General features: G+C 44.0%; 1 protein-coding gene across 6 annotated transcripts in view; it reads left to right on the forward strand.

The window, feature by feature from the left end:
* Nucleotides 1-26,597, forward strand: part of AGK (acylglycerol kinase) — an 80,202-nt gene that overhangs the window by 823 nt on the left and 52,782 nt on the right. For 5 of the 6 annotated variants that reach the window (XM_045052858.1, XM_045052861.1, XM_045052860.1 and 2 more), the window contains exons 2-3: nt 2,362-2,479; nt 26,515-26,554. In XM_045052858.1, the coding sequence (XP_044908793.1) occupies nt 2,379-2,479; nt 26,515-26,554 (141 nt within the window). In that variant the 5' untranslated portion in view covers nt 2,362-2,378. Of the gene's footprint in view, nt 1-443; nt 924-2,361; nt 2,480-26,514; nt 26,555-26,597 lie in introns of those variants that run through there. The other variant, XM_023250638.2, reaches the window with a different exon arrangement.

The following is a 26,597-nucleotide window of genomic DNA, read 5'->3' on the forward strand; positions in this document are numbered from 1 at the left end:
ATCTTTTGAGCCAAAGGAGCCGGTGGTGTATTCTGATTTTACTGACAAGGGGAGAGAGGTGGAGGTTAAATGACTTACCCAGGCTCTCGCTGTCTGGAAGTAATTAAGCGACTCTAGAATCTAGGCCTCAGGACCCTTGCACCTAGAGTGCTTGCGTGTTTGCACGTTTTTAAAATGTACGAATCACTGTTTTGTGATAAAAAGGGAGTTCCACTGGATCTTTAAACAGACTTTTATTGACTCTTAAATTGTTCTCTAATACTGTTGACATTTCTACCCATGCCTTGGGGGATTTTTTAAAAAATTATTTTTTTTAATGTTTTATTCCTTTTTGAGAGACAAGGAGAGACAGAGTGTGAGCAGTGGAGGCGCAGAGAGAGAGAGGGAGACACAGATTACGAAGCAGGCTCTGGGCTCTGAGCTGTCAGCACAGAGCCCGATGTGGGGCTCGAACCCACAGACCACAAGATCATGACCTGAGCCGAAGCCAGACGCTTCATGGACTGAGACACCCAGGTGCCCCGGCCTTGGATGATTTTTTTATCTGCAGTCAAACTTGACCTCCTTCACACTGAGGAGTCCCAAATCTGTATCTTCTACCAAACTTCTCCTAACTCCAAACTGCTAAATCCAGACATCCACTGATCATTTGGATATCCACTTGGATGTTCTGCAGGCATCTCAAACTCACTATCTCCTCAACTGCACACATTACATTTCTCCACGAACCTACATTCCAGATCTAATGATGGAAATCCTTATTCAGTCGGTTGCCCAAGCACAAACCTGGCTTGGTTTCTGCTTTCCCTTCTTACAAGTGGGCAAGTGAGGTTTCTAGGCCAGGAGCGGGCGTTGGGGTGGGGGGGTGGTCAGTGGATAGAAAATTAGGTTTGATGAAGAGTGGACCGTCACAGAGGAATATGGTAAGTTGAGTTCCAGGAAATTGAAGTTAACGGGAAACTTAGCAAGGCATGTTTGTTAGCATTCTTCTTGGCATCCTTTTTTTCTTTGCAGGTGATACTCCTTCTGGGTTTAGGGAGGGTACCTCATATATGAGGATTTTATGACCTATTTCAGGGAAGACGAGTCAGGTGGTGAGGCTAAAGTGACCTTCCTGCTTTTGACAGTTTCTCAGACTCCTTTAGCTTAAAATATTCACCATGCTAAGTTGCTATATTTTGGGGGTAGTGCGTCCTGAACCCTGTCACATTCAGCAGTTAGCGAGCTATCAATTGACTGTTATGTGCCCGATCTTATTTTAGGCCCTGGGGGTACAGCAGGGACCAGAACCAAGTCCTTGCTCTCATGGAGTTTATGTTTCTTTGGGGTGAGCTACTAAAGAAATCAGCAAATAAAGATCATCCAGTGATAAGTGCTGTGAAGAAAACAAACAGAATAAGGATCTATACGGTTACTTGGTTTTTTAGTCAAGTTGTATTAATTTACCTTGCTCACAGGAGTGCACGAGAGGGTCGATTCTCATTTTGTCATCTGTGAATACGATCATTCAAAAGTTTGTTACTTTGAGAGGTGAACAGTGATAGTTCCTTGTAGTTTGCATGTCTTTGATTACTCAGGAAGTTGAAAACTGCACACAGCCATTTGTATTAGTGCTTCATGGAATTTTCTGTGTGTGTGTGTGTGTGTGTGTGTGTGTGTGTGTTCTCTGCTCTGTTTATTTTCCTGTTGAGTGGCTAGTGTTTTCCTCTCTTTTGAATGAGCTCTTTATATTACTTATCTATTATTGAGTTGTTTGTGTGTAAAAATTTTAATGTTTATTTTTGAGAGAGAGTGCAGGGAAGGGGCAGCGAGGAAGGGGACAGAGAATCTGGAAGGGGCTCTGTGCTGCCAGCAGTGAGCCAGACACGGGGCTTGAACTCACAAACCAAGAGATCATGGCCTGAGCCAAAGTCAGTCGCTCAACCAACTGAGCCACCTAGGTACCCCTTTTATTAGTTTTTATTTTCTTTTAATTTTTAAAACTGTTTATTTAGACACTCTTAAACAGTGGTATAGTGACCATAGGAAGAAAGAAAAAGCAGGAGGCCTGGAATTGCCTTCTTCTCTGCCCTTCCCCCCCCCCCCCCCCTTGCTTCTAATACAGTGAGGCATAAGGGAGCAGAGAGGGGAAGAATAGAGTTCAGGTAGAAGGAAGGAAGGAAAGAAAGAAGAGGCAGGTGGGCAGTGAGAAGATTTGGTGAGACCGGAAGGGAGCAGGTGGGAAGAGGCCAGAGGAATGGTAATAAGGAACAGGAGTGAGGGAAGGAAACGGGCAGGATGGGCAGATGGAAGGCGTCATGGGGCCTCTACACAATTACCTTGGGTACTGACCTTTTTCTTTTTCTCCTTCTATTAACCTAGCAAATCCCTAGGAGAAGATGACTGTGTTCTTTAAAACACTTAGAAGTCATTGGAAGAAAACTACAGCTGGGATCTGTCTGCTGACATGGGGAAGCCATTGGCTGTATGGAAAACACTGGTAAATATCGCACAGCCCCCACCCACCCCACCTTCAACCTCCAACAGTATAGAAGGGCCCAAGGTCAAAATCTTGCTCAGCTGTGCCCCTCTCTAGGACACATTGTGGTGTAAACGAAAAATAAATGTTAAAACCACAAAGACCAAGGCTTCTTGTTGTAATCAGTTCTGGAAAATTGTAACTATAACAGTGCCATCAACACTGGATAACAGCGGGTATAGATTGTAGTAGTGAGATCAGAAGCTGAACAAATTGAGGCCCAGCCTAGGGAGAGAGGAGTCGCTTCCCAAGTTCTTAGTAGACAGGGATTGAACTCCTATGTCTCCTCGGGATTTCATTCCTTCTGTTTCTTACTACAGCCTCTTGATCTGTTATCACTGCTGTTGTAGGACCCTGAGTGAATCTGCTTCCTCCAACCCTGTGACTTTCCACGTTTATACAGTTAGCCCGGGCTAATTTAAATTTTTTTTTTTTCAACGTTTATTTATTTTTGGGACAGAGAGAGACAGAGCATGAACGGGGGAGGGGCAGAGAGAGAGGGAGACACAGAATCGGAAACAGGCTCCAGGCTCCGAGCCATCAGCCCAGAACCTGACGCGGGGCTCGAACTCACGGACTGCGAGATCTTGACCTGGCTGAAGTCGGACGCGTAACCGACTGCGCCACCCAGGCGCCCCTAGCCCGGGTTAATTTAAATGAGACAAAGACTTTCAAACCTTTTGATTGAATAAGGAGTTCAACAGTCGTGGGTTTTATTAGCCTCTAGGCATGAAGGGAGAAGAAAGTGCCAGAGCTCCCTCTGATTTAGCATGATAATAAGATTTCAGTAACATTTTTATATGAAAATTATCCAAACAATTAAGAGAGCCAATCAAATTACAGTATTTTGGGGATTAAGCTTTTGTAATCCACATTGGAAGTCTCCACATTTGAAAGGAGATTCATACTGATATTTTTGTAAATCATCTCAGTTCACCACTGTCAGATATAATCTGGGGATGCTGCATGGTGTCTAGTTTTTCACAGCTGTAGATTGAATGGGACATATCCCCTTTCCCCCCAAGTATTCTCAAGGCTCAGCACTTGAATTCCATTAGCTAGCATGTAAAGAACAGACGTGAGAAGCTTATTTAAAATGTTTTTTGATGTTTATTTACTTTTGAGAGAGACAGACAGAATGTGAGTGGGTTGGGGCAGAGAGACGGGGAGGCACAGAATCTGAAGCAGGCTGCAGGCTCCGAGCTGTCAGCACAGCCCAACGCGGGGCTCGAACTCAAGAGCTGTGAGATCATGACCTGAGCTGAAGTCGGACGCTCAACCGACTGAGCCACCCAGGCGCCCCGTGTGTACTACCAATTTTAAGTTTCTCAGGTCTGGGGGCGCCTGGGTGGCTCAGTCGGTTGAGCATCCGACTTCGGCTCAGGTCATGATCTTGTGGTTTGTGGGTTCGGGCCACACGTCGGGCTCTGTGCTGACAGCTTAGAGCCTGGAGCCTGCTTAGGGTTCTGTGTCTCCCTCTCTCTGACCCTCCCCCGTTCACTCTCTGTCTTTCTCTGTCTCAAAAATAAATAAACATTAAAAAAAAATTGGTAGTATGTTATAAAAAATTGGAGGAAATCTTATCACAAATGGAATGTGAAACCTATAATGTATGCTTTTTCTCCCTTTTGTAACTACCCGTGAGTCCTTACACCGTCTGCCTGGGTGGGAACTAGGATTCCCTTTGCAGGAGCACCTGCTCCAGGCGACAGGGAAGTCCATTTGGGACAACTGCCCATCCCACACCCTAAGGATCACTGCTATTTCTGCTACCAGGTGAAGATTTGAGGAAATAACCATGTTCAAGATGTCTTGTAGGCACCCTAATAATTTTTTGCCAGTGTTCTCTTGAGACTTTAAAAGAGGCCCGCTCCTTCTGAATTAGATCAGAAACAGCTTGATCTTGTAGTAGGAGCCTGCCTTTGGCTTCTTTTGGCTCTGCCTCTGTCCTTGACATTCAAGGGTGCATTCAAAATGCAAACCCCTATTGTCCTGTTGCTCTTCCTTTCTTCTGACTTTTCTCCTCCATCCTTTCATGCCATGTGGTCTTTCTGTTTTTAAGTTGTAGTAGAAAACACCTAAAATTTGTCACCTTAGCCCTTTTTAAGTGTACCAGCAGTAGAGTTAAGTATGTTCCCATTGTTGTGTAAGTGAGCTCTAGAGTTTTTTCATCTTACAAAACTGAAACTCTGTACCCATCAAACACAACTCTCCATTTCCTCTCCCCGCCCAGCCCCTGGCAACCACCAGTCTGCTTTCTGTTTCTGTCAGTTTGACTACTTTAGGGACCTTGCATGAGTGTTGTCATATAGTATTTGTGTTCTGTGACTGGCTTATTTCACTTAGCGTAACGTTCTTAAGGTTCATCAATGTCGTAGCAGATGGCAGGATTTCATTCTTTTAAAAGGCTGAATAATATTCCATCATACGCGTGTACCTAACACATTTTCTCTATCCAGTCGTTGTTGATGGACATTTGGGTTGCTTCTCCCTCTCGGCTATTGTGAATAATGCTACTACAATGAACTTGAGTGAGCAGATAGTCCTTCCAGATCCTGTTTTCAGTGCTTTTGGGTGTACACCCAGAAGTGGGATTGCTAGATCATAGGGCAGTTCCAGTTTTAAGTTTTTGAGGAAGCACTATTCTGTTTTCCATACTGGTTGTACCATTTCACAGACACGAGGTTTCCCATCTTGCCACATCCTCACCAACGCTTGTTATCTGTGTTTTGTTTTGCTTTGCTTTTGATAGTGGCCATCGTAATGGGTATGATATGGGTATCTTGTGGTTTTGATTTGCATTTGCCTAATAATTAGTGATGTTGAGCATCCTCTCACATACTGTTTGGCCATTTGTTTATGTTTGGAGAAATGTCTGTTCAAATTCTTGGCCCGTTTTTAAAAATCAGGTTCCTGGGGTGCCTGGGTGGCTACGTCGGTTGAGGGTCCGACTTCGGCTCAGGTCATGATCTCACAGTTTGTGAGTTCGAGCCCTGCATTGGGCTCTGTGCTGACAGCTCAGAGCCTGGAGATAGATGATTTGCAAATGTTTCCTTTCATTTCATAGGCTGCCTTTTCCCTCTTTTGATGGTGTCCTTTGATGCCCAGAAGTTTTAAAGTTTGGTGTAATCCCATTTGTCTATTTCTATTTTTGTTGCCTCTCTTTTTGGTGTCATATCTAAGAATTCACTGCCAAATTCAGTGTTAGGAAGCTTTCCTCCCTGTATTTTCCTCTAGGAGTTTTATGACTTTAGGTCATATAGTTAGGTCTTTAATCCATTTTGAGTCCTTTCCCCATTGTGTGATCTTGGCATCCTTGTCTAACATCCATTGATCATATATGCCAGCCCGTTTTTTAAAATTTTTACTTCTGGGTGCTCTGTTCTGTTCTGCTGGTCTGTATATTCATGCCCATACCATTGGCTTTAGTAGCTTTGTAATATGTTTTGAAATTAGGAAGTGTGAGGCCTCCAACTTTGTTCAAGATTCTTTTGGCTATTCAGGGTCCCTTGTGTTACATATGAATTTAGGATGTTTTTTTCTATTTCTACAAAACATGCCACTGAAATTTTGATAGGGATTGCATTGAATCTGCAGCTTATTTGGGTGGTATGCACATTTTTATGATATTAAGTCTTCCAGTGCATGAACACAGATGTCTTTCCACTTGTATCTTTCTTTCAGCAGTGTTTTGTAGTTTTTGGTGTACAAGTCTTTCACCTGCTTGGGTTATATTTATTCCTAAATATTCTTTTTTTTTTTTTTTAATGATATTATAAATGGGATTATTTTCTTAATTTCCTTTTTGGGTTTTTCATTGTTAGTATATAAAAACTGGATTTTTATGTGCTGATTTTGTATTCTGCAATGTTGCTAAATTTGTATTTTCTAACAGTTTTTTTTTGTTGTGTGGAATCTTTAGGGTTTTCTATGTAAAAGATCATGTCCTCTGCAAGCAGATAATTTTTCATCCTTTCCAATTTGGATGCCTTTTATTTCTTTTTCTTGCCTAATTACTCTGTCTAGGACTTCCAATACCACACCGAATACAAGTGGCAAATCCTTGCCTTGTACCTGACTTTGAGAAAAAGCTTTCAGTTTCTCACTGTTGAGTATGGTGTCAGCTGTGGGCTTTACACATGGGTTCTTTGGTTATGTTCAGATTATTTCTTGTTACTGTCTTTTTCCTTTTATCTATATATCCTTATCCTTAAAAAAATTTTTTTTAACGTTTGTTTATTTTTGAGAGAGAGAGAGCACCTGTGCGCATGAGTGGGGGAGGGGCAGGGAGTGGGAGACACAGAATCTGAAATAGGCTCCAGGCTCTGAGCTGTCAGCACAGAGCCTGATGTGAGGCTCGATCTCTGAACAACAAGATAATGACCTGAGCCGAAGTCGGGCACTTAACTGACTGAGCCACCCAGGCACCCCTATATATCCTCAGCCTTTTCATATAGCAATCTTCACATTCGTCCTTTATATTAATCTACTTTTTTCCTGAGAAAATCTTCTCTGCGGCTCTCTTGAGTAGGAGCTGCCTTGCCCCTTCAAATGGGTTGTAAGGTGGGGTTGACATCTCTTAGCTCCTCAGTACCTGTTCCAAACGGTTCGTCTTCCACCTTCTTATACAAGTCTCTTTTCCTTTGAGGCTTAGAATATCTGGCTATATCCTACAACTGTAAACCTTCTGGCTTTCTGGGATCTCACTTATGTTAGTTGTAGGCTTCAGTGCCTGGTTGACCAGTGTCCTTTTCCCACCAAGTCTTGTTACCTTCTCGTGTACCCCGAGTATACATGCGCGTGACCCGTGTACCAGCCTGGCCTTCCTTTCCTGACTTCGTCTACTTCCAGGTCTTTCACTGCTGCTCCGCCTTCTTCTGGGTCCCCCCGACCCTCCGTGGCTGAGACCTTCTCACTGCTTGCCCCTGTTCTTCTGAAATCTGGAACTTCAGTATCGCAGTCTCTCAGACTTCTATTACTCCACGTTTCCCAACCTTACTCGTATTTTTTAATATTACCAAGACTTCTTGTCCCCGAGAGCGTCCAGTTTCTTCCAAATCCATCACTCTTTGCTGCTTTCTTCACTTTTTCCCCTCGATTTCTTGATGCACCTGTCACACACTTCTCAGCTGCACTTTTCACGAGTCCTCCTGGCTTTTTCTTTTTTTCTTTGAGAGAGAGCGAGAGCATGTGCATGCAGGGGCTGGGCAGAAGGAGAGGGAGAATCTCAAGCAGACTCCATGCTCAGCACAGAGCCTGACGAGGCTCTATCCCATCACCCTGGGATCCTGAGCTGACATCTGACAGCCCCAGCTGCCCCTCTCTGAGAGGATGTGTCACCTAGGACGGTGCTCAGAGCTGGTCTTGTCTCCAGCCTGCTCCTGCCTGGCTCAGGGGTGCTTGTGTCTGGGGAATGCCCTCTTCTTTTCCCTGTCCCTCGCTCATGGCTTGGCTGGCACTCCACCCACGGCCTTGTTGCCATGTACCCACCTGGGAGCCCCTACGGACACCCTGAGGGCCCTCTCTTGACTCCGTTCAGCCAGAGGCAGGCAGCCCTCCCTCCCTTATTCACAGCATGGAGCCCGACTCAGGACTCAATCCCATGACCCTGGGATCGTGACCAGAGCTGAAATCAAGAGGCGGACACCCAACCGACTGAGCCACCCAGGTGCCCTCCCTGGCCTTTTCTATCCCTCGTTCCTCCTCCTTTTCACAGTTGAGCTGTTTGAGTAGATTTTGTCTTCTTCCCTACCTCCTACTCATTCTATATCCCATGCAGTCTTTGTTAGAATTATTCTCACCAGTTTTACTTCTCCTTCTTTTTGACAGCTCAGCTTTAGACACAGTTACTGTCCTTGAAATAATTTTTTCATTGCTTTCTGTTTTTGCTCGTCTATGTCTGGCTGTTCCACCTCCTCCTCGTTGGCTCCTCCTCTCCACTTATACATCAGGGAGGCGGTTCCCTCGGGCCCTGCCACGTTAGGTCCTCTCTCTACTTAATCTCATCTACTCAATCTCATCTACTCAATGCCTGCAGTTTCCGGCTGTTTGTAGACCAGTCCCAGGTTTGTTGCCCTAAAGACCTCTTCGCGGCTCCAGACCTGTATGTGCACTCACCTGCTTCCTTAACGCGTCTGCTTGCATGCTTCACAGATGGATGCCTCAAACTCGGCCGGCTGAAGAGCAAAAGCTCGCTGGCCGCACCTGCCCTTCTCAGTGATTGGCACCACTCACCATCTCTCTAACCTCCCAAACTAGAGATGTGAACCTCATCCCCCATCTGTCCTTCATTCCCGTTTCCTACATTCAGGCTGTACATTCTAAGCGATTTTGCCTTTTCTAAATCTCGGAACGTATTTGATTTCTTTTGCCAGCTCTGCTGTCGCCACCACAGTACCATCATCTCTTGCCTGGATTCTGTTTAGTTTTTGAGAGAGAGAGAGAGAGAGAGAGAGAGAGACAGACAGACAGACAGGGTGTAAGCAGGGGAGAAACAGAGAGAGGGAGACACAGAAGCTGAAGCAGGCTCCAGGCTATGAGCTGTCAGCACAGAGCCTGATGTGGGGCTTGAACTCACGAGCCGAGCTGTGAGATCATGACCTGAGCCGAAGTGAGACGCTCAACTGACTGAGCCACCCAGATGCCCCTCTTGCCTGGATTTTTATTAAATACATCCTAACTGTTCTTGCCTCTACTCCTGCCTGGTTTGTATCTAATTTGCCCTCCGCTGCCAGAGTGATGTTTAAAGAAGTGCGGGTTGCTATTGCTTTTGGATTCGACTTGACCTGACTTGGTGTTGTGTGTGCACATCTCCAGCCCTGCCACATCTACACCGTAGTCTATAGAACTCTCAGGTCACTTTGGAAGAAGTTCACTTTCCTTGAAGTTCTGTCTCAGGGCTCCTGGGAGGGCCTTCACACATCTTGTTCCCTCCTGGAGCACTCTCCCCTCCCTCCTTCCCCAGCCAGCTACCTTTCCTCCAAGTCTCGAACATTATTTCTTCCCTGCCCACTGCACACACACTTATGTTCTTCCTTTCTGTCTCCTTGGGTGAGGTCTCTATCATCCTGTCCAAGGCCAGTCCCTCCAACGCTGATCTAAATTCTGTTCTTTCTCATGGGTTATCCTCTCCCTCACTTCATCTTTAAATCTCATCCTTCCTGCTTTTTCCTCCTCCTTGTTGAACCCCTGTGGCTTAAACATATTGTCCCTCAACTGTGTACTTCCATTTATTTACTGCTCTGTCTTCTTTCATTTAGGCCATTCTTTTTTTAAGTTTATTTTTTTATGTTAGAGAGAGAGAGAGAAAACGTGTGAGCACTTGGGGGAGGGGCAGAATGAGAGGGAGAGAGAGAATCCCAAGCAGGCTCCACACTGTCAGCACTGAGCCTGACACAGGGCTCGATCCCATGAACTATGAGACCATGACCTGAGCCAAAACCAAGCGTCAGATGCTTAACCAACTGAGCCACCTAGGTGCCCCCCATTGATGCCATCCTGAAAGCATATCCCACATCTTCGGTCTCTACCTTCACTTTAGAGTAAGCCTAGTAAAATTGATTTCTATTTCATCTTTTGATTGAACCTGCTCTTGACAAGGTCATTAATAGCCCCATAGTTGTCAAGTTCAATGGATACTTTTCAGTCCGTATCGACCACATTTGTTTCTCTTTGTCTCTCTTTTAGTTACCTGTAGGGTGTCTTTCTCTGCTCATCCCTTAAATGCTGGACTCTCCTGGGTTCCTCTTTTTATTCCACACACTGGTTAGATGATCATAACCACACTACTGTTTGTAAGTATGATGTATCGATTTTGGAGTCCTATTTTTCTAGTCTTTACCTTGATTCTCTTGACGTTGTCTGCACATAAGTGGTCCTGGAGTTCTACCCTGGGATCAGCCATCAGAACATCCTTTCCAAAAGAGAACTCCGATCATGGCCCTCCTCAGCAGACAGCCTGTAAATGGCTCTCCAGTGCTTAGAGTGCAGAGACCCACTTCTTTAATCCGGCACAGAAGGCCCTTGGTGACCCTGCCCTTGTCTTCCTCTCCAGTCTTTTCCTGGTCCCTTCTCGTTGCACCTCCATGGCCCCTCAGCTCGACCTGTGTTCCAGCGGTCCCTAAAAGAAGGCCTGTTTTCTGCTACCCTTCTCTTTGTGTGTGTTCTTTTCCCTCTCCCCACAAACACTGGACTTTTATTCACCTGGTCATTAACTTAAAAATGTCACAGAGGTGGCATTCTCAGATTAAGAGGAAAGAAAAACAACAGTTACTCAATTATTCATTATTCAAAACAATGTGTTGAGGAATCACTTTTAACCCCGTGCCAGGCTAGTCATTTCCGTGTGTGTGGTCTCATCGAATCCTCAGAATTGCCTTGTGAGAGGGGTAAGAAGATTTCCATACCCGAGATGAGGAAGTTGAGGCTCAGGTAGATTAGTAGCTGGTGGGATTTGGACCCAGGTAAATCCTACCCGAAATCCCATGTCCTTTCTTTGCTGATGACGACTTTGGAGAGCAATGCTCACTTCTGTGTATAAGTACCACTGTATTTATTAATGACACTACCTTTTCACTGCCTTTCGTGTAACTTTATCAGAACTCTTCCGTAATGTTCCTGTTGTAGTTTTAACTGCTCCAATGGAATAAAACCCTTAGAACACCTTTATTAGCATGCACTATACATCCGTGGTGAAAACCGGACACACTGCCAGGGACCAAGACACCTATTTCGAAACCTCCAGAGTGTCATTGGTTCCTCTGTGCTCCGTAGCTGTCTTTGTTGATACCTTTGTCTGACTCCCCTTTTGCTCACTGTTCTTGCCCTTCCCTCTGCCTTTCCCTTTTTAGCTTCCTTGATAAGTAGATGACTTGATTTTCCTAAATTCTCTGAACACGTTCTAAACATACCACAAAATTGAAAGCATTTGACAATAAACACCTGCCTATTACTTGGAGTCTAGATTTTACTGTATTTGCCTTATCATGTATCTCTCCATTTGTCCATCCCTCTCTGTCTCACTTTTTGATGCATTTCAAAATAATTTGTAGAGGCCTGTACTACCACCTAAATACCTGAAGATGCTTATCAGTAATTCGGTTATAGGCAAATTAGTGTTTGCTTATGGTGGTTTTTTAGTTAGAGAATTTGTGTAAAATGGAATGTACAGATCTTTTCTTAAAATTTTCTTTAATGTTTGTTTATTTTTGAGAGAGACAGAGCATGCGCAGGGGAGGGGCAGAGAGAGACACAGAATCTGAAGTAGGCTCCAGGCTCTGAGCTGTCAGCACAGAGCCGGATGCGGGACTTGAACCCATGAACCTTGGGATCATGACCTGAGCTGAAGTCAGACACTTAATCAACTGAGCCACCCAGGTGCCCCTGGAATGTATGGATCTTACGCGTACGTGCACTGAGTTTTTGTCAGGTGCATATACGTGTATCACCGAGATTCCTAGCACAATACAAAATGTTGCCATCACTCTGCGTGTTTTCCTCATGTCCCTTTGTGGTCAATCTCTGTCCCCTGCCCCCAGAGGTAACTGTCCTGCTGATTTTTTCCCCCCCACCATAGATTGATTCTTTTCTCCCCCACCATAGATTGATTTTTTCCCCCCTGTTCCAAACTTTATGTACATGGAATAAGATGTATTCTTTTTTTGAAAGGCTTCTTCCTCTCAGCACAGTGGCTTTGAGATTCATCTGTGCTATTGCATTTATCTATAGTTCACTCCTTTATATTGCTCAGTAGAAGGTAAGCATATTATAATGGTTAATATTTTATACTTAGAGAATTGTAAATTCCTTGATTTTGATTTCTGAGACTGGTGAACATAATATTTTGCATTACTCATTTTAGAAAATACAAATTGTGGTCCACCTGCGTGGATTAGTCATTTAGGTGTCTCTTAATTTGGGCTCAGGTCATGATCTCAAAATCTGTGGGATTTAGCCCCGTGTTGGGCTGTGGGCTGACACAGTAGAACCTTGGGAATCTCTCTCTCCCTCTGTCTGCCCCTCCCCTGCTTGTGCATGTATGCATGTTCTCTGTCTCTCAAAAATAAACATTAAAAAAACCCAGACAGATTGTTTGGTTATATGTATTTGACTTTTTTCTTCCCTTTGAAAGAAAAACAATTTCCTGATAAAGGAGTCACGTGCCAGTAATAACAGTTGCCTGTATTTTAATGTTGATTTTGCGATTTTAATAATGGTCATGGTTTTTCTAAGGAAAAGTTTTTTCTGCAACAGATTTGGAAGAAGTTGCATATGTTCCTCTTGATCTGTTCCATTTTTGGTTGCTGCCCTTAATTTGCCTTTTGACCCAGGTATCATTTTTTTGCAGGCTCGTTTCCATTGTTAATGTGCTTGTAAGTTTTCCTCCTCGGGAGTGCCTTCCCCTCTTAGTCTCCCTTCCTCTCAGTTTCGAGGAAGAAAACCTGTGATATTTTTCCCTCTGCATAATTTCCCCACAGCCAGTTGCTGGAGTCCACCGGAGCAGGAGCAGCGGGGGCTGCTCTCAGGACTCAGCAAGAGCAATTGAAGAGGAGGAAATGACCCTGTTTGCTGAAAGTAAAGCGAATTTAAGTGTTGCTCATTCCTCTTCAACTGCTCTTTCTAGGCTTTCTGGGCTCCCTGGGGGCGATTATGCTCCAGGTTCTTCAGTTCATCCTGTCGGCAGTTCCCTGCAACAGTCCCTCTCTTGTTCCTCACCCTTCAGTAGCACAGAATCTGCTAATAAAAAGTGCGGGGAGAGGAGGCAGTGTAGTCTTAAAGTTGTCTCCGGAGTCAGACGGAACTGACGCTTCCTAGCAGTGTGACCTCGGGCTCCCTAAACCTTAGGTCCCCCTGTACAGTGGGATGAAAAGAGTGCCTCCCTGGGTCATTGAAGGATTGAGTGAGGAACCATAAAGCTGTTAGCGTAGTGCCTGATAGACATGGGGTTCGACAAATGCTAGTAATTGTGAGTAAATTTGATGTTCAGTACGTTGGGAGTTAAAATGAATTACTTCTGGTAACTGGCAGTGAATGATTTGAGAGACAACCGGTGGGGAAGGAAGACCAGGATCTGCCAGATGGTCTAATAAGATCTCAGCCTTATTCTTTGACTTTACGTGGAACAGGACAGCTTGGAAAGTGTGGTTTTACGACAGAACATAACCCCAGACGAGGCGGGGCGTAAGCAGTTACAGTTGGCTTGGTCTGGACCATCATGCATCTGATTTCAGCTCCCATTGTTGCTTTCATCTCTGGGGATCTCGTGCTTGCTCGTCCTGGGTCTGGTTTCTCTCCCTGGGATTTTGGTTGGTGAGCCTTGGCACAGGTTCTGAGCTTCCTTTCCTGGCTCCGCAGTCAACAGTAGCCCTGCTCTTCCTCTGTTCTGGCTCCTCGTGCTCAGCTCCGTCCTTTGGCTCCGTGCTCCGGCACTGGTTCAGTCACCCACCTGGGCCTGTGACCCAGGGCTCCCGCCATTCATTTCTGTGGGGCGTCTAGTCTCTCCGCCAGAACTCTTGATACTTTGTGGGGAATTTTAAAGTCCCATTGACACGATGAATCCCTGAACATGAAACTCGCAAAGCAAATGCGAAGCTAAGTGATGGTCCTGGGCCGTGTGTCCCTAGGTTTTTATTAATATTGGAGTTTTTTCCCTCTGAATATAGAAAGGTTAATCTTGATTACTGTATCATCAGCTTTCACCAGCACGGGTGGGAGCTCGCCTTTCAAGTTCTGTGGCCAAAAAACAATTGCTTAGAAGAAGTAAAAGTAAGTGGTTTTAAGTTGGCACGAGGGGTGTGTTGAGTGTCATTCAGTTTTATCGAGAACTTGGTAATAGTAATGATGATAATCACTCACACTCGATCAGGGCTTGTCATATACCAGACGTGATCCTAAGCACTTTATGTTTACTAACTCATTTTATCCTCCGAACAACTTTGAGATGGTTATTCATCTCCTACTAGTGTGAGATTAATAACCCTAGAAGGAGGCAGAAACCAAGGGAGAGCAAGATGAAGTAATTTGCCCAAGGTCACACAGCTAAAAAGTGGGAGAGCCCTGATTCCAAACCAGGTAGTCCTTACCTTAACCTCTGGAAATGGCTCCTGTATCTAAGGAAGCCGGGGAGAAATGAAGAGCCGTAAACTGGAGATTGTCTTCTGTCATAGACCCCATAGGACATAAAACAGATACTTTAACGTAGTGCTTCAAGTCTGGGCTTCTGAGCTAGTTGGGTCCGAGCCTTGCGTGTGCCACTTGCTGGGTGAGTGACTTTGGGCAGATTATTCAACCTTGTTAAACTTCACCTTATTCATCCGTATAACATCTGACAACCTTATTGTGACACTTAGGAGATATCATCACAGCTGCTGGCACAAATTAAAAGAGCAGTTACTTTTATTATGAATGCATGAGGCGCTCTGTGCTGGGTCCTGTTTGAAGGTACAAAGTAAATGTCAGGGGTGCCTAAGAAAAGATGAAAGTTTTTTTATTATGGAGATTTTAGTCATATAAAAATCAGAATAGTATAATCCCCATGTGTTCTCACCCTGCCTCGATAAATACCAACATTTTACTGGTCTCATTTCATTTCTCTACTTTTTTTTTCCCCCTCTGGAATATTTCGATGCGGATTTTCAGAAATTCTAGCTTCTATCATTTATACTTCGGTACCTTGTCTTTAATAAGTAAGAACTTAAAAAATCACAATGGCATTATTATGATCCTGACAATCCTGAAATTCTTTTACGTCTTCTCATATCCAGCCTGTTTATATTTTCCCTCCTATCCCCCCATTCTTTGTTTTATGGTTTGTTCAAATCAATATCAAAACAAGTTTTGACACATTGCATTTAGTATCTATTTCTAAAGCCTCTCGAACTATAACCCCCTCCTTCTTTTAAAGTATTTATTTATTTTCAAAACCAGGCAGGTCTGCCTTTTCCCTGGAGAGTTTTTCATAATCGAGATTTGGTGGATAAGTTATACCATTCAGTGCTGCGCAGAGTCCTGTGGGGGCCTGAGGCAAGGAGAAAAATCGGTGATATTGGTTCTGTGTTTATTTCAAACCGTGACACTGTGTTCATCATGGGTCTTTTGCATTCATTTTGATTTTTAGAATTATTAATTGTCTCCATTGTGGGTTTTTTGGCATGAATTTTGCACCTGAGGTGAATGCCTTACTCTCCTCAATGTAGTCTCAGCCCTGAGTCATTTAATCTGTTCCCTTTGTCTCTCCTGTGTCTTATAAACTGGCGATCAGACCCAGGTGCTAGAGCTTTGCTGCTGTCCAAAGCGTGGGCTGTGCTCCTGCAGCGCAGTTCCTCCTGGGAATGGAGTAGAAACACAGAGTCTCAGGACCCAACCCAGACCTGCTGAGTCAGAATGTGCATTTAACCAGGTCCCCAGGGGATTTGTGTGTATACTGAGATTGAGGATCACGGCTCCCGAGGGCAGAATTAGATTCAGGTTTAATTTTTAGGGCAAGTATGCTTCATACACGTGTTGTGGATTTCTTCCCGTATCGTGTCAGGAAGTATGTGGTGTGGGGTTGTCCTGCTTTGGCGGATATGAAGATCAGTCAGTGGAATGGGAGGCAGTCAGCTTAGTCCACCCATTAGGAAGTGAAGACCGTGGCTTCCTAGAGTTACTAGAGCCACGTGGTTAAGAGGAGGCGTGACCATACGTGTTCGAATGTCGGCTTTCCATCTGCCGAGCTGTGAAACCTCTCTGTGCTTCAATTCTCTCTAAACTCTAACTTCAATTCTCTGTCTAGTGGAACTCATTTCTTTGGGTTGTCATGCCGATTTTCTTAGAATAGGGCCAGCCACAAAAAAGCTCTCCATCAGAAATAGCACTTCCTCTTCTGGCTTTTCCATCCTTATCAGAGAAAGCCTCATAACAAAGATGTGTTTGGAGTTGGGCCTTGTGGTGAGTGGGACAGTGCGCAAGGTGATGTTAATGCCTTGAGCATAGGCAGAAACTGGAAATGCAGTGTATTTTTGGAGATTAGCAAAGAATTTGACTTCACTATAGACTACGGTTACTTTTTTTTTTTTTTTTTGGTAGAATAGGAGAAAAAGTTCAATTATGGAAGTCTTTGTAGGCAGTTTGTAGTATTTGGTGAGCAGTGGAGATACAGTGAAGATGTTTAAGGAGAGGAGCATGTCATGAGCAAAGTGGCACTCAGGAAGCTTAGTCCAGCACCCTTGGGCAAGATACATTGGAGGGGGAGGGCGTGTGGTTTGGGAGGGCATTTCATCATAGAAGCTAAGAGAAGCCAGACCACAGTGATGACATTGGGAGTGGGAAAATAAATGGGTGGAATAAGACTGTGATAGCGTAATATCTGAGCATGAGCACTGTAGGCAGGTAGCCTGCTGGTTGGTTTGCGTTTTGCTATTTACTAGCTGCGACCTTTATCAAGTACTTAATCCCTTCAACTTCTGCACCCCAGTCACCTTCTGGGGTAATGGCGCTAATGAGATCTGCTTTGCAGGTTAGTTGTAAGGATTAAGTGAGATGATGCATTTCCTAGTACCTGCTACTGTGCCCGTCTCCTAGCTTCCCCTTGGTAAAGGCTCGTTCTTATTATCATTCGATGATGGACTGGCTGTTTGGCTGAAGGAGAGGAAGGTAAGTCATTTTTTGGTTTCAAGACTAGGATAATTGGTGATACAGAAAGAGGCAAGTCGCCAGGGAGAATTGGTTTAAGGAGGAGGTATTATTCTCTTCCCTTTAAGCTATGTTGAGTTAGAGACTCTGACAGCAGATCCAGGGGGAAATGTGTTAGATTCCAGGGGTAAATTATGCATGCGCCACACTTGACTAGACCTGTATTATTTCTTTGGGTACACATTATGGTTTTAGTAATGTCTTGGGCTTCATTTTGTTCCGGATCTCTGGGGTTCTGACAAAGCAGATGTTTTACCTTGACATCCGTTGAGATTAGCCTCTGCCTTTGCAGTCGGTGGTCCCAGGCCTGGCTGGTCCAGCACGGGCCGAAGGTAGCGAGGGATTTTTCCCCTCCTGGCTTTTCCTCATTTCACATTTTGTTGTAGTTTTAAGAAAGCAGTTTGTTTTGCTTTTCAGCCATTTCAGGGTTCTCTCTCTCTCTCTCTCTCTCTCTCTCTCTGTGCAGGCTGATGCTGAAGTTTGGGGTATTAATAGGTGCTATTTAAAGAAGCTCATTTATGGGCAATTAAATAACATGCCTGTCAGCCCAGATTTGATAGGGAATAGGGAACTTTTTTTTTTTAAGTGCAATGAAGTTTAATTATATTCCCTCTCCTTTTAGCTCTTTTGTCATTTTATTTAGAAAACAGATTTCTTCTTTTCTAAAAAAAATCTGTATTATTCTTTCCCATATGTTTATTGGTGGGGGAGTGGAGTGGGGTGGGGTGGAGAGGACTGAGATGGAAGGGCAGGAGATATATTTAAGTTATGTTTTGTTTTATTGATTTCACATCACTTTTAGTGATATTTCTATCAGTGGTATTAGCTGCTCCAAGCACTGCAGAGAGAACAGTCGAAGCTCAGGCTAAACTAACCCCTCTGTAGGTGGTAATTGACATCTCCAATATTGTATGTGACGAAACAGCACAAATACTGACAATAGTTGATGATTTCATAGGTCAGAAGGTCTGTCCTGTATTCCGGAGCCCAGGGTGAATACCCCTTTATGCATGTGGTTTATAGAGCACAACTCGGAGGGTAGGAGGAAGGAAAGAAGGGACTCGGCCTACGGTATCTTTTCAAATAGCTGACATAACCTCTCTGTAACGTTTTCTCTCTTGCCTTTTAATACAGGAGTAGATAAGAGTACCTTGTGTAAAACTGACAAGAGTAGCTGTTTCCACTAGCTTTTTAATTTCAGTGCTGCGTTATCCATTCTTGTTCACTTGTGGACTTGAGTGACTGGGGCTCTCCCCACTCCCCCTACCTGTTTTAGTAAATACAGTCTGGGGAAAATGCCCTTGGCTTTCATTATAGTGTTATTGGAAATGTTGATCCTTGCGTTGTTAAATATACCACCAGGGAAAGAAGTCCAAATATACCACCATTTGACCTCAGAACTCCTGAACCCAAGTTCGGTGTATCCTTGTCACTAGGCCAGAACCCTTGACCTTTACAGTTGATGGTAGACTTTAGCTTCCTTCCTCCTTTGCTAAACCTCACCGACAGCACCAGGGGTGACAGAATTTTAATGCCAGCGATTGCCTGCCTGCCTCCTTATTTTCTTTCTTCTTTTGTGCATTCTAAGGGTCATTAAAATGAAGACAGTCACCACTCAACGTATGCTTATCAGTAGTAGTTCTTCTTGAGGCTTGATACTTTCACGACATTAGGGAACTTCTTTATCTCATTATGGTTGGGAGAGGTAAGAAGATACACATTTCTGAAGTCGCAGGTAGCACATCATGCGGAGGCCTGGAGAACCAGAAGGGACATCATTCTCTGGTTAAATGGGAAGACCGGACCAGAAGGCCCTAAAATCCTTCTCAAAGTCATAAATGTTTTTATCGTTCTCCTGGAGTTTGTAACCCATCACGTTCCCCATTTACGTCTCTCCGAGTGAGCCTTCTTTAGGCCCAGAATAGATCTTCGAGCGTTCTTCTCGAACACACTGCATGTCTTTCCGCTTGGTGACCAGTCTTTCCCTTGGGCAGAGATGATCACCATTTTCTCACGGGTGACGCTGATCACTGCCGCCGCCACTATCTGTTCGGGTGGGGGCGATGTGTGCTTGACAAAGCTCCCTGCTGTGCACATAAGAGAATCCCTTCTCTATGGTTTTTTCTGTCTCTCCTTCCATCTCCACTCCATCCAGGCTGTTCGATGGACAACCAGTGCTCACCGCCCCTGGCAATATCATGCTTAATTACTCGAGTAGGCTTGGGTGAGTTGAAGTAGTTGCTGTAAACATCTAAACTTGAAATCTGTTTTGTGTAAAACAGAAACTGGGTTGCATGCACCAGGGGAAAAGCTGGTGGTAGAAATTGCTATACAGTTTGCTTCTAGACTGTAGTGGGAAATGTCTGTTTTTGGGAAATTGGATAGATCAATATGATTTTTTTGTTAACATGCAAAGTTGTTATTGAAATTACAACTTATCTTACTTTGCAGTCCTAAAGTAATAAATAAAACATTTATGGCTCAGAATAAATTGTGAACATCCCATTTCCTGTGGTAGCAGGCATGTTTGTATTCTTTTAAAGCCTCAGGCAGAGTGACATCAGCAGGTTTTTTTCACTTCCTAATCCAGAAGCTTCTGATTTCTGTCAAAGGACCTGCATTTTAGTACTGAGCAGATAGATCTTTAGGGACCTTTTAAAAAATGATTTCTTTTTAACGTTTATTTCTTTTTGAGAGAGAGAACGAGCGAGCAAGCACAAGCTGGGGAGGTTCAGAGAGAGAGAGGGAGACGCAGAATCTGAAACAGGCTCCAGGCTCTGAGCTGTCTAGCACAGAGCCCGACCTGGGGCTCGAACTCACGAACCGCAAGATCATGACCCGAGCTGAAATCGGCTGCTTGGTTAACTGACTGAGCCATCCAGGCACCCCTTCAGGGACCCCTTTTTGATGTGACTACATGTTAAATTGTGCTAAACTTCAGTTCTCTTGGGAGACCGCATGATGTAGTAGAAAGAACATGGACTTGGAATTTATATACGGTACTTTGTGTGTGTGTGTGTGTGTGTGTGTGTGTGTGTGTGTGTGTGTGTGTGTGACAGGGTTTTAGCTTCACCTTCAGATTTTTGATCCACAGCAATCTAGAATTTCTCTGATAACAGACTCAGCCACTGGGACAGTTCTTAGGATGCTTCTTAGTATACCAGAAGGAGTTCTTCATTTAGCTTTCTAGTTCCTCATTTAACTAGTTCTTTTACCCACGTCCCCAAGCACGCGCGCACACACATCGTTCTTGATCTGGTCAGGTTTCCATGACTGTTAGAACTTTTCATCCTCAACTGTACCACGGTGATTTCTTCTCTTGCCCTTTGGTGGTAATTACACAGAAGAGCTATCTCAGGTGGGTCTGTGGCTTCAAGAATGCCAACACTCATACAAAGAATCACCTTCAGTTTTTCCTGCGGGACAAAGTCTGCCTGTGAGCACAGTGAGTCAGTCTCTCCTGATCAAACATTTGCCACTTATTTATTGAACAGTTATTTATTGAGTACCTTTTATCTACAAGGGGTGCTGTGTGCAGAAGAGAAAATGAGAAAATGGTGAATTATCCATGAATTCAAGGCAGTTATAGTGAAGGAAGAAAGGGGAGACCAGCAGTTTTGTGTGCGGTGGGCTAAGGGTGTGGGTGGCATCGGGTGTGGCCTTTCTAGTTTTTAAAAGGGATGGGGGATAGAGGGATCAGATCCTTGCAGGGGGAATGTTCACTGTTTGTTTTAGGAAAAGCAAAAGCGTGTGGTTTTTGCAGCATCAAGAGCATGACGGGAGATAAGGAAGTGGTTCTTAACTTGTTTCCTCAGTTATCCACTGCGTTTTTCCTTTGGCTTTCAAATGAGGTACAGTCTGTGTACGTGAGATTCATCTGGCGTTCTCTGTCATCTGTCCCAGGGCTCAGGGCATCTTTTCGGCTGCTTCTGCTTCTCACCTTCTCACGTAGACCATCCGATCCACTCTCATCCCTCCATTACCACATGTATCTTTAGTCAAGACTATTGTTGGAATTCCACACGTGTATTTCCAGCTGTCCCTTGGACACCCCCACCTGGACTCACCCCTATCTCCGATCGACATATCCAGAACTAAGCCCAGCTTCCGCCCTCCTAAACCCGTGTTCCCTACCACAGCCCACCTCACTCACCTCTGAGTGGTACCACCTTCCACCGATGGCTCAGTGCAACAATGTGGACACTGCCTTGGACCCCTGCCTTCCCTTTCTTCCCCACAGGCCAGCCCTTGGGTTTGCTTCCAAAACATCTGCTGCCTCTGTCCTCTCCTGGATCCTGGTTCCCGTGGTCATCCTGTCATCCTGGCTGTCTTGCATTCCTGGAGAACCCTCCCTGGTCTCCCTGGCTCCAGTCTTTCCTTCAACCATGGCTGGCTGACTTCACACTGCAGCTGGAATGGTCCTCCTAACACGTCACTCTGGCCACATCCTGTATCTTCCTAACACCTTTTAAAAGTTTTGGGATGCCTGGGTGGCTCAGTCGGTTAAGCGTCCGACTTAGGCTCAGGTCATGATCTCATGGTCCGTGAGTTCGAGCCCCGCGTCAGGCTCTGTGCTGACAGCTCAGAGCCTGGAGCCTGTTTCAGATTCTGTGTCTCGCTCTCTCTCTCTGACCCTCCCCCGTTCATGCTCTGTCTCTCTCTGTCTCAAAAATAAGTAAACATTAAAAAATAAAAAAAAAAAAAGTTTCTTATGACCTAAGGGTAAAGCCCTGATTCCTTAAATAGCTTAAAAGGGCCTTGGCAGTCTGGCCTGTGCCTCCCCTCCTCTTCTGTGGCTCCTCCCACGCCAGGCCGGCCTCCAGCTGTCCTGAACTTTCACTTTCCCATATTGGCCCTGCCTCACGCTCTCCGGCTTGTACATGCTGTTTCCTTTGCGTTCTCCTCCCTAGTTTTGCCTTGCTACTTTTTATTTCTCCCCTAAATGTACACTTGAGGGCCACTTCCTATAAAAAGCCTTCTCTAATTCCCCCAAGATTCGATTAGGTATTCCTAAATGTGCCCCTTTTACAGAGCACGTAAAAGTCACGTCACCTTACGATTGCCTGTCAAATTGTCTTTCTTCCCTTCTAATCTGTAAACTTCATGAGGGGAGGGCTGGGTTTATTCACTAGTATATCCAGGACATCTGCACAGCGCCTGGCATATCGTTTATCAAGAAACCCGTCTTTTACTTTATCACTAATACTTGCCAAGAGCTATTTCAGGTCAGGACCCAATCTGGTTCGTTGTACCGTACCAAACACTTTGTGTTCAAGGAATATTTCACCTGCTGCTTTTGGGAACTTTATTGTACTTGAACTTACTAAAAACATTATATGAATGTAAATTTTAAAAGTTAAGTGAGATTAGGAGGTAATGTGGTTAATTGAATGAATGTGCTATAAAGTAGATAGATGAATGAGTGTTGCCCATTCACGATTCTCTGAGGGTAAGAGAAAGCATTAAAGCATGCATTTTAGGGTCAAGTTGGCATGGGTTGGAATGCCAGCGCTACCACTTAGTCACATGGTGGTCTCGGGCAAGTCAGTTCCTGCTCTGAGCCTCAACTTCTTCATACATAAAATGAGAATATAATGCCTGTCTCACAAGGTTGTTACAAAGATTAAAGGTTTGTGAGAACAGCTGCTATGATATCTGACACATGGAAGTCGCTCTATGAATTTTAAGTTATTTTCTCTTTTATTCCAACAAAGCTGCCTTTCCTGAAACATTTTTGGAATTTCTTTTTTGAAATAGTTTTCAGAGCTGGTTATAGATCATCAGAATATATCAATGGGAGAAATCATTTTTTCTTTGAGGATGTGTGATTTTTAGAAACAGCTTGGTTCAGAGAGCAAGATCAAGATAGTTAATACCATTTTTGATATTAAAAAAATTGTGATTATAATGAGATTTTCTTTTGTAGCATCTAAATTGGTACATATTCTAGCTTTCTCACAGGTGGCATTGACAGCATATTCCATCTGGCACATTAAAATCCAGGGAATTAATTATAAAAAAGTCTTTTGATTTTGAATAGTGCTCTGATAAATCAAGTAGTATTAGCAAGCTCAAGAGAACTGAGGTCTTTAATCATACACTTAATCACAAGTTAACATTCAGAATTTTACTTCTAGTGAAAAAGAATTTGGGGAAAAAAAATGATCCAAGGTGCTACCCAATTCTTGTCTGTATTTGGGGTCATTCTCTTTTTACCTAGGTCTGCAGGAATCCATGTGGCTGAAATACAGTAAGGCAGATGGTATCTAGTAATGACCCAGAGGAGCCTGGCACGTTCAAGGGCCTGCCCCTGCTAGGAGGGGAGCCAGCTGGGGGAAAGGGATGGGGACATACAGGCAGGTACGCAGCTTTTATAGCAGTACAGAGGCCTTGTAGAGAGTAATCCGTAGGATGTATCTGTCGTATAAAAGACTGGAGGCACAGGTAATTCTATAGGAAAAATACATTAAAGTGGGTGTTTGGAGGAGCATAGTTCTGCGTGGTGGTAGTGGTCCCCCCAGGGCAGTGTGGAAGCTGGATTGAGGATGAGCCCAGTCCAGGGGATCCAGTGACAAATGCTCAGGTTGCTGCAAGGAACCCAGTTTTCTTTGGTGATCTATTCGTTACCAAGGGTTTAGTATTTTTACCTTGTCATGGTAGAGAAGTCGTGGATGTGAGGTGTCAAGTCAACTGTAAAGTGGTGTTGTCATGTTAATCACTTTTAAATATTTTACTACTTTGTGCCTTGAATTTCCCTGACCGCGCGCGCGTGTGTTTAAATTACATATATAATTGTTGCTGTTAGGACGATTCACTGAGAGCGGTTGATGGAGAGCTTTTGGGTAGAAGAGCAAAACATGAATATTTATGAATCTCTGGTGGGGGAGAGGAGAGAAGCTTCTGGGGTAGGAGGGAACGGTCACTCAAGCAAGTGGGGACTGAGCCTGGCAGTAAAAGGTGCCTGTCGTCTAGATTTCACAAAATGTTTGTTGTAGAGCAGCCTGCACTTTTGAGTGTCATTTTCATTTTAATAGCACATTGTTCTTAGGTTTCAGATGGGGAGCACTTTTAAAATTAAATTAAATGAAAATTCCAGTATTGTTAACATATGGTGTTACATTAGTTTCAGGTGCACAATACAGTGATGCAGCAGTTCCAGACATGACCCCGTGCTCACCATCATATACTTGACCTTAGCCAAAAGGCCAAGAAGCGATCTCATCAGGATAAATGTACTCTTTATTCCCCATCACCTCTTTTACCCGCCCCCCGCCTCCCCTCTCATAACCACCACTCTAACCCCCTCTAACCACTCTTTAGTTAGAGTCTCTTTTTTGGTGCGTCTCTTGTTTTTTTTTCCCTTTGTTTCTTTCTTTCTTAAGTTCTACATATGAGTGAAATCATGTCATTTGTCTTTCTCTGACTTATTTCGCTTAGCATTATACTCTCTAGCTCCATCCACGTCCTCGCAAATGGCAGGATTTCATTCTTTTTATGGCTGAATAATATTCCATTGTATTTATATACCACATCTTCTGTATCCATTCATCTGCCGATGCACACTGGGTTGCTTTCCCGTCTTGGCTGTTGTAAATAATGCTGCAGTAAACACAGGGGGACACATATCCCTTCAAATTAAGTGTTGTTGTGCTTTGGTAAAAACCCACAGATGGGCGGCATGGGTGCTTCCCTCACACAGTGCTTTCTTCTGAAAGCTGACCGCTCCGTGAAATCTGGGGTGGTTCTCCAGGCTGGCTGTGGAAGAAAAATCATTGAGTAGCCTTTGACCGCGGCTATGGCAAAAAGCGAAAGGTTGTTTAATTTCTTTCAGTTTAACCTTAACTCAAAATTAGGTTTTGAATGACTGTAAAAATGCAAAATTCGGGGTGCCTGGGTGGCTCAGTCAGTTAAGCGTCCGACTTCGGCTCAGGTCATGATCTCACGGTCCGTGAGTTCGAGCCCCGCGTCGGGCTCTGGGCTGATGGCTCAGAGCCTGGAGCCCGTTTCAGATTCTGTGTCTCCCTCTCTCTCTGCCCCTCCCCTGTTCATGCTCTGTCTCTCTCTGTCTCAAAAATAAATAAACGTTAAAAAAAAATTTTTTTTTTAAAAATGTAAAATTCAAAGTCTCCAATGTTATGAGAATGGTCTAAAAAGAGTATTTTAAGAAATAATTTAAGTGAAAGAACCCTTTTCTCCTTTCAGTTCTTTCCTATAAATTGTTTATTAGTGTTTTTAACTGTGGTTGACCAGGTTCAAATTACTATCTTTGCGCCATCAACATGCATTAGGATAGACTCTTACAAGGAGAAGACCTGGGGTCTGGTGGGCAATCAGCCATTTAAAATGCTCTTATAGTATAAATGGCATAGACACATTTTAGGAACCTTTTATGTTAAATAGACAAACTTTTTTTCTGACAGAATGTTTTCATTTTTGCAAGCCAAAATTTCACCTCATGCCAGAATTTTCCACTTGTGATATAATTGAGTGTCTGACAGGGATATAAAAAATAAGAGATTCAGATAAAACAGTAGCAGAAGCAACTAAACATCAGATTTATTTCTGGAGAATGACCTGAGTAATTTCCACTGGATAATAAAAGTACAGGATAGGTGCGTTAATCTTCTCATGCCGGGCTAACAAACCACTGCAAACCTAGTGACTTAACATGGCAAGAATTTATCATCTTCCAGTTCTTGGGGTTGGAAGTCCAACACGGGTCTCACTGGGCTAAAATCAAGGTGTCCACAAGAACTGCACTCCTTCTGGAGGCTCTAGGGGAGAAGCCATTTCCTTGCCTTTCCAGCTTCTAGAAGGTACCTACATTCACTGACTGGCGGCCTCCTCCCGTCCTCAGGGCCAGCAAACTTGCACCTTTCTGACAATTTTTCCATAGTCCCCTTTGGTGCTGATCACAGGCAGGAACTTTTAGGGACCCCTGTGGATTAGATTAGGCTCCCCTGCATAAAATCAGGATCATCTTCCCATCTCTAGATCCTAAACTTAATCACATCTGTTAAAGCCCCTTTGCCACCTAAGTAAGGTGACATATTTTCAGGTTCTGGGGATTAGGATGTGGGCATCCTGGAGGGAGCGGTATTTTGTCTACCATTATGTAAATACTTAACACAGGATTTCATTCAGGGAAAGTACTTTTCACAAGTGCCTGTGCTTTGTTACAGGTCTTTTAGAAACTTTCACTTGGGTATTTTATAGGGAAGGGTTGTACTTTCTTTTTTTAAATACTTGAAAAAGCCAGTCTTACTTGTTTGGATCTTAACCTGCTTGCTAAAGCTAATGTTCATTCTCTTTGTTTGCTTTGATAGTGATAACCTGCTAAGGAGAGCCGCCTGCCAAGAAGCTCAGGTAATGTCACTTAATGTGCTAAAGTGAAAACCCGCTTTATCTC

This window comes from Felis catus, chromosome A2 (assembly GCF_018350175.1).
Source record: "Felis catus isolate Fca126 chromosome A2, F.catus_Fca126_mat1.0, whole genome shotgun sequence".
Taxonomy (NCBI): domain Eukaryota; kingdom Metazoa; phylum Chordata; class Mammalia; order Carnivora; family Felidae; genus Felis; species Felis catus.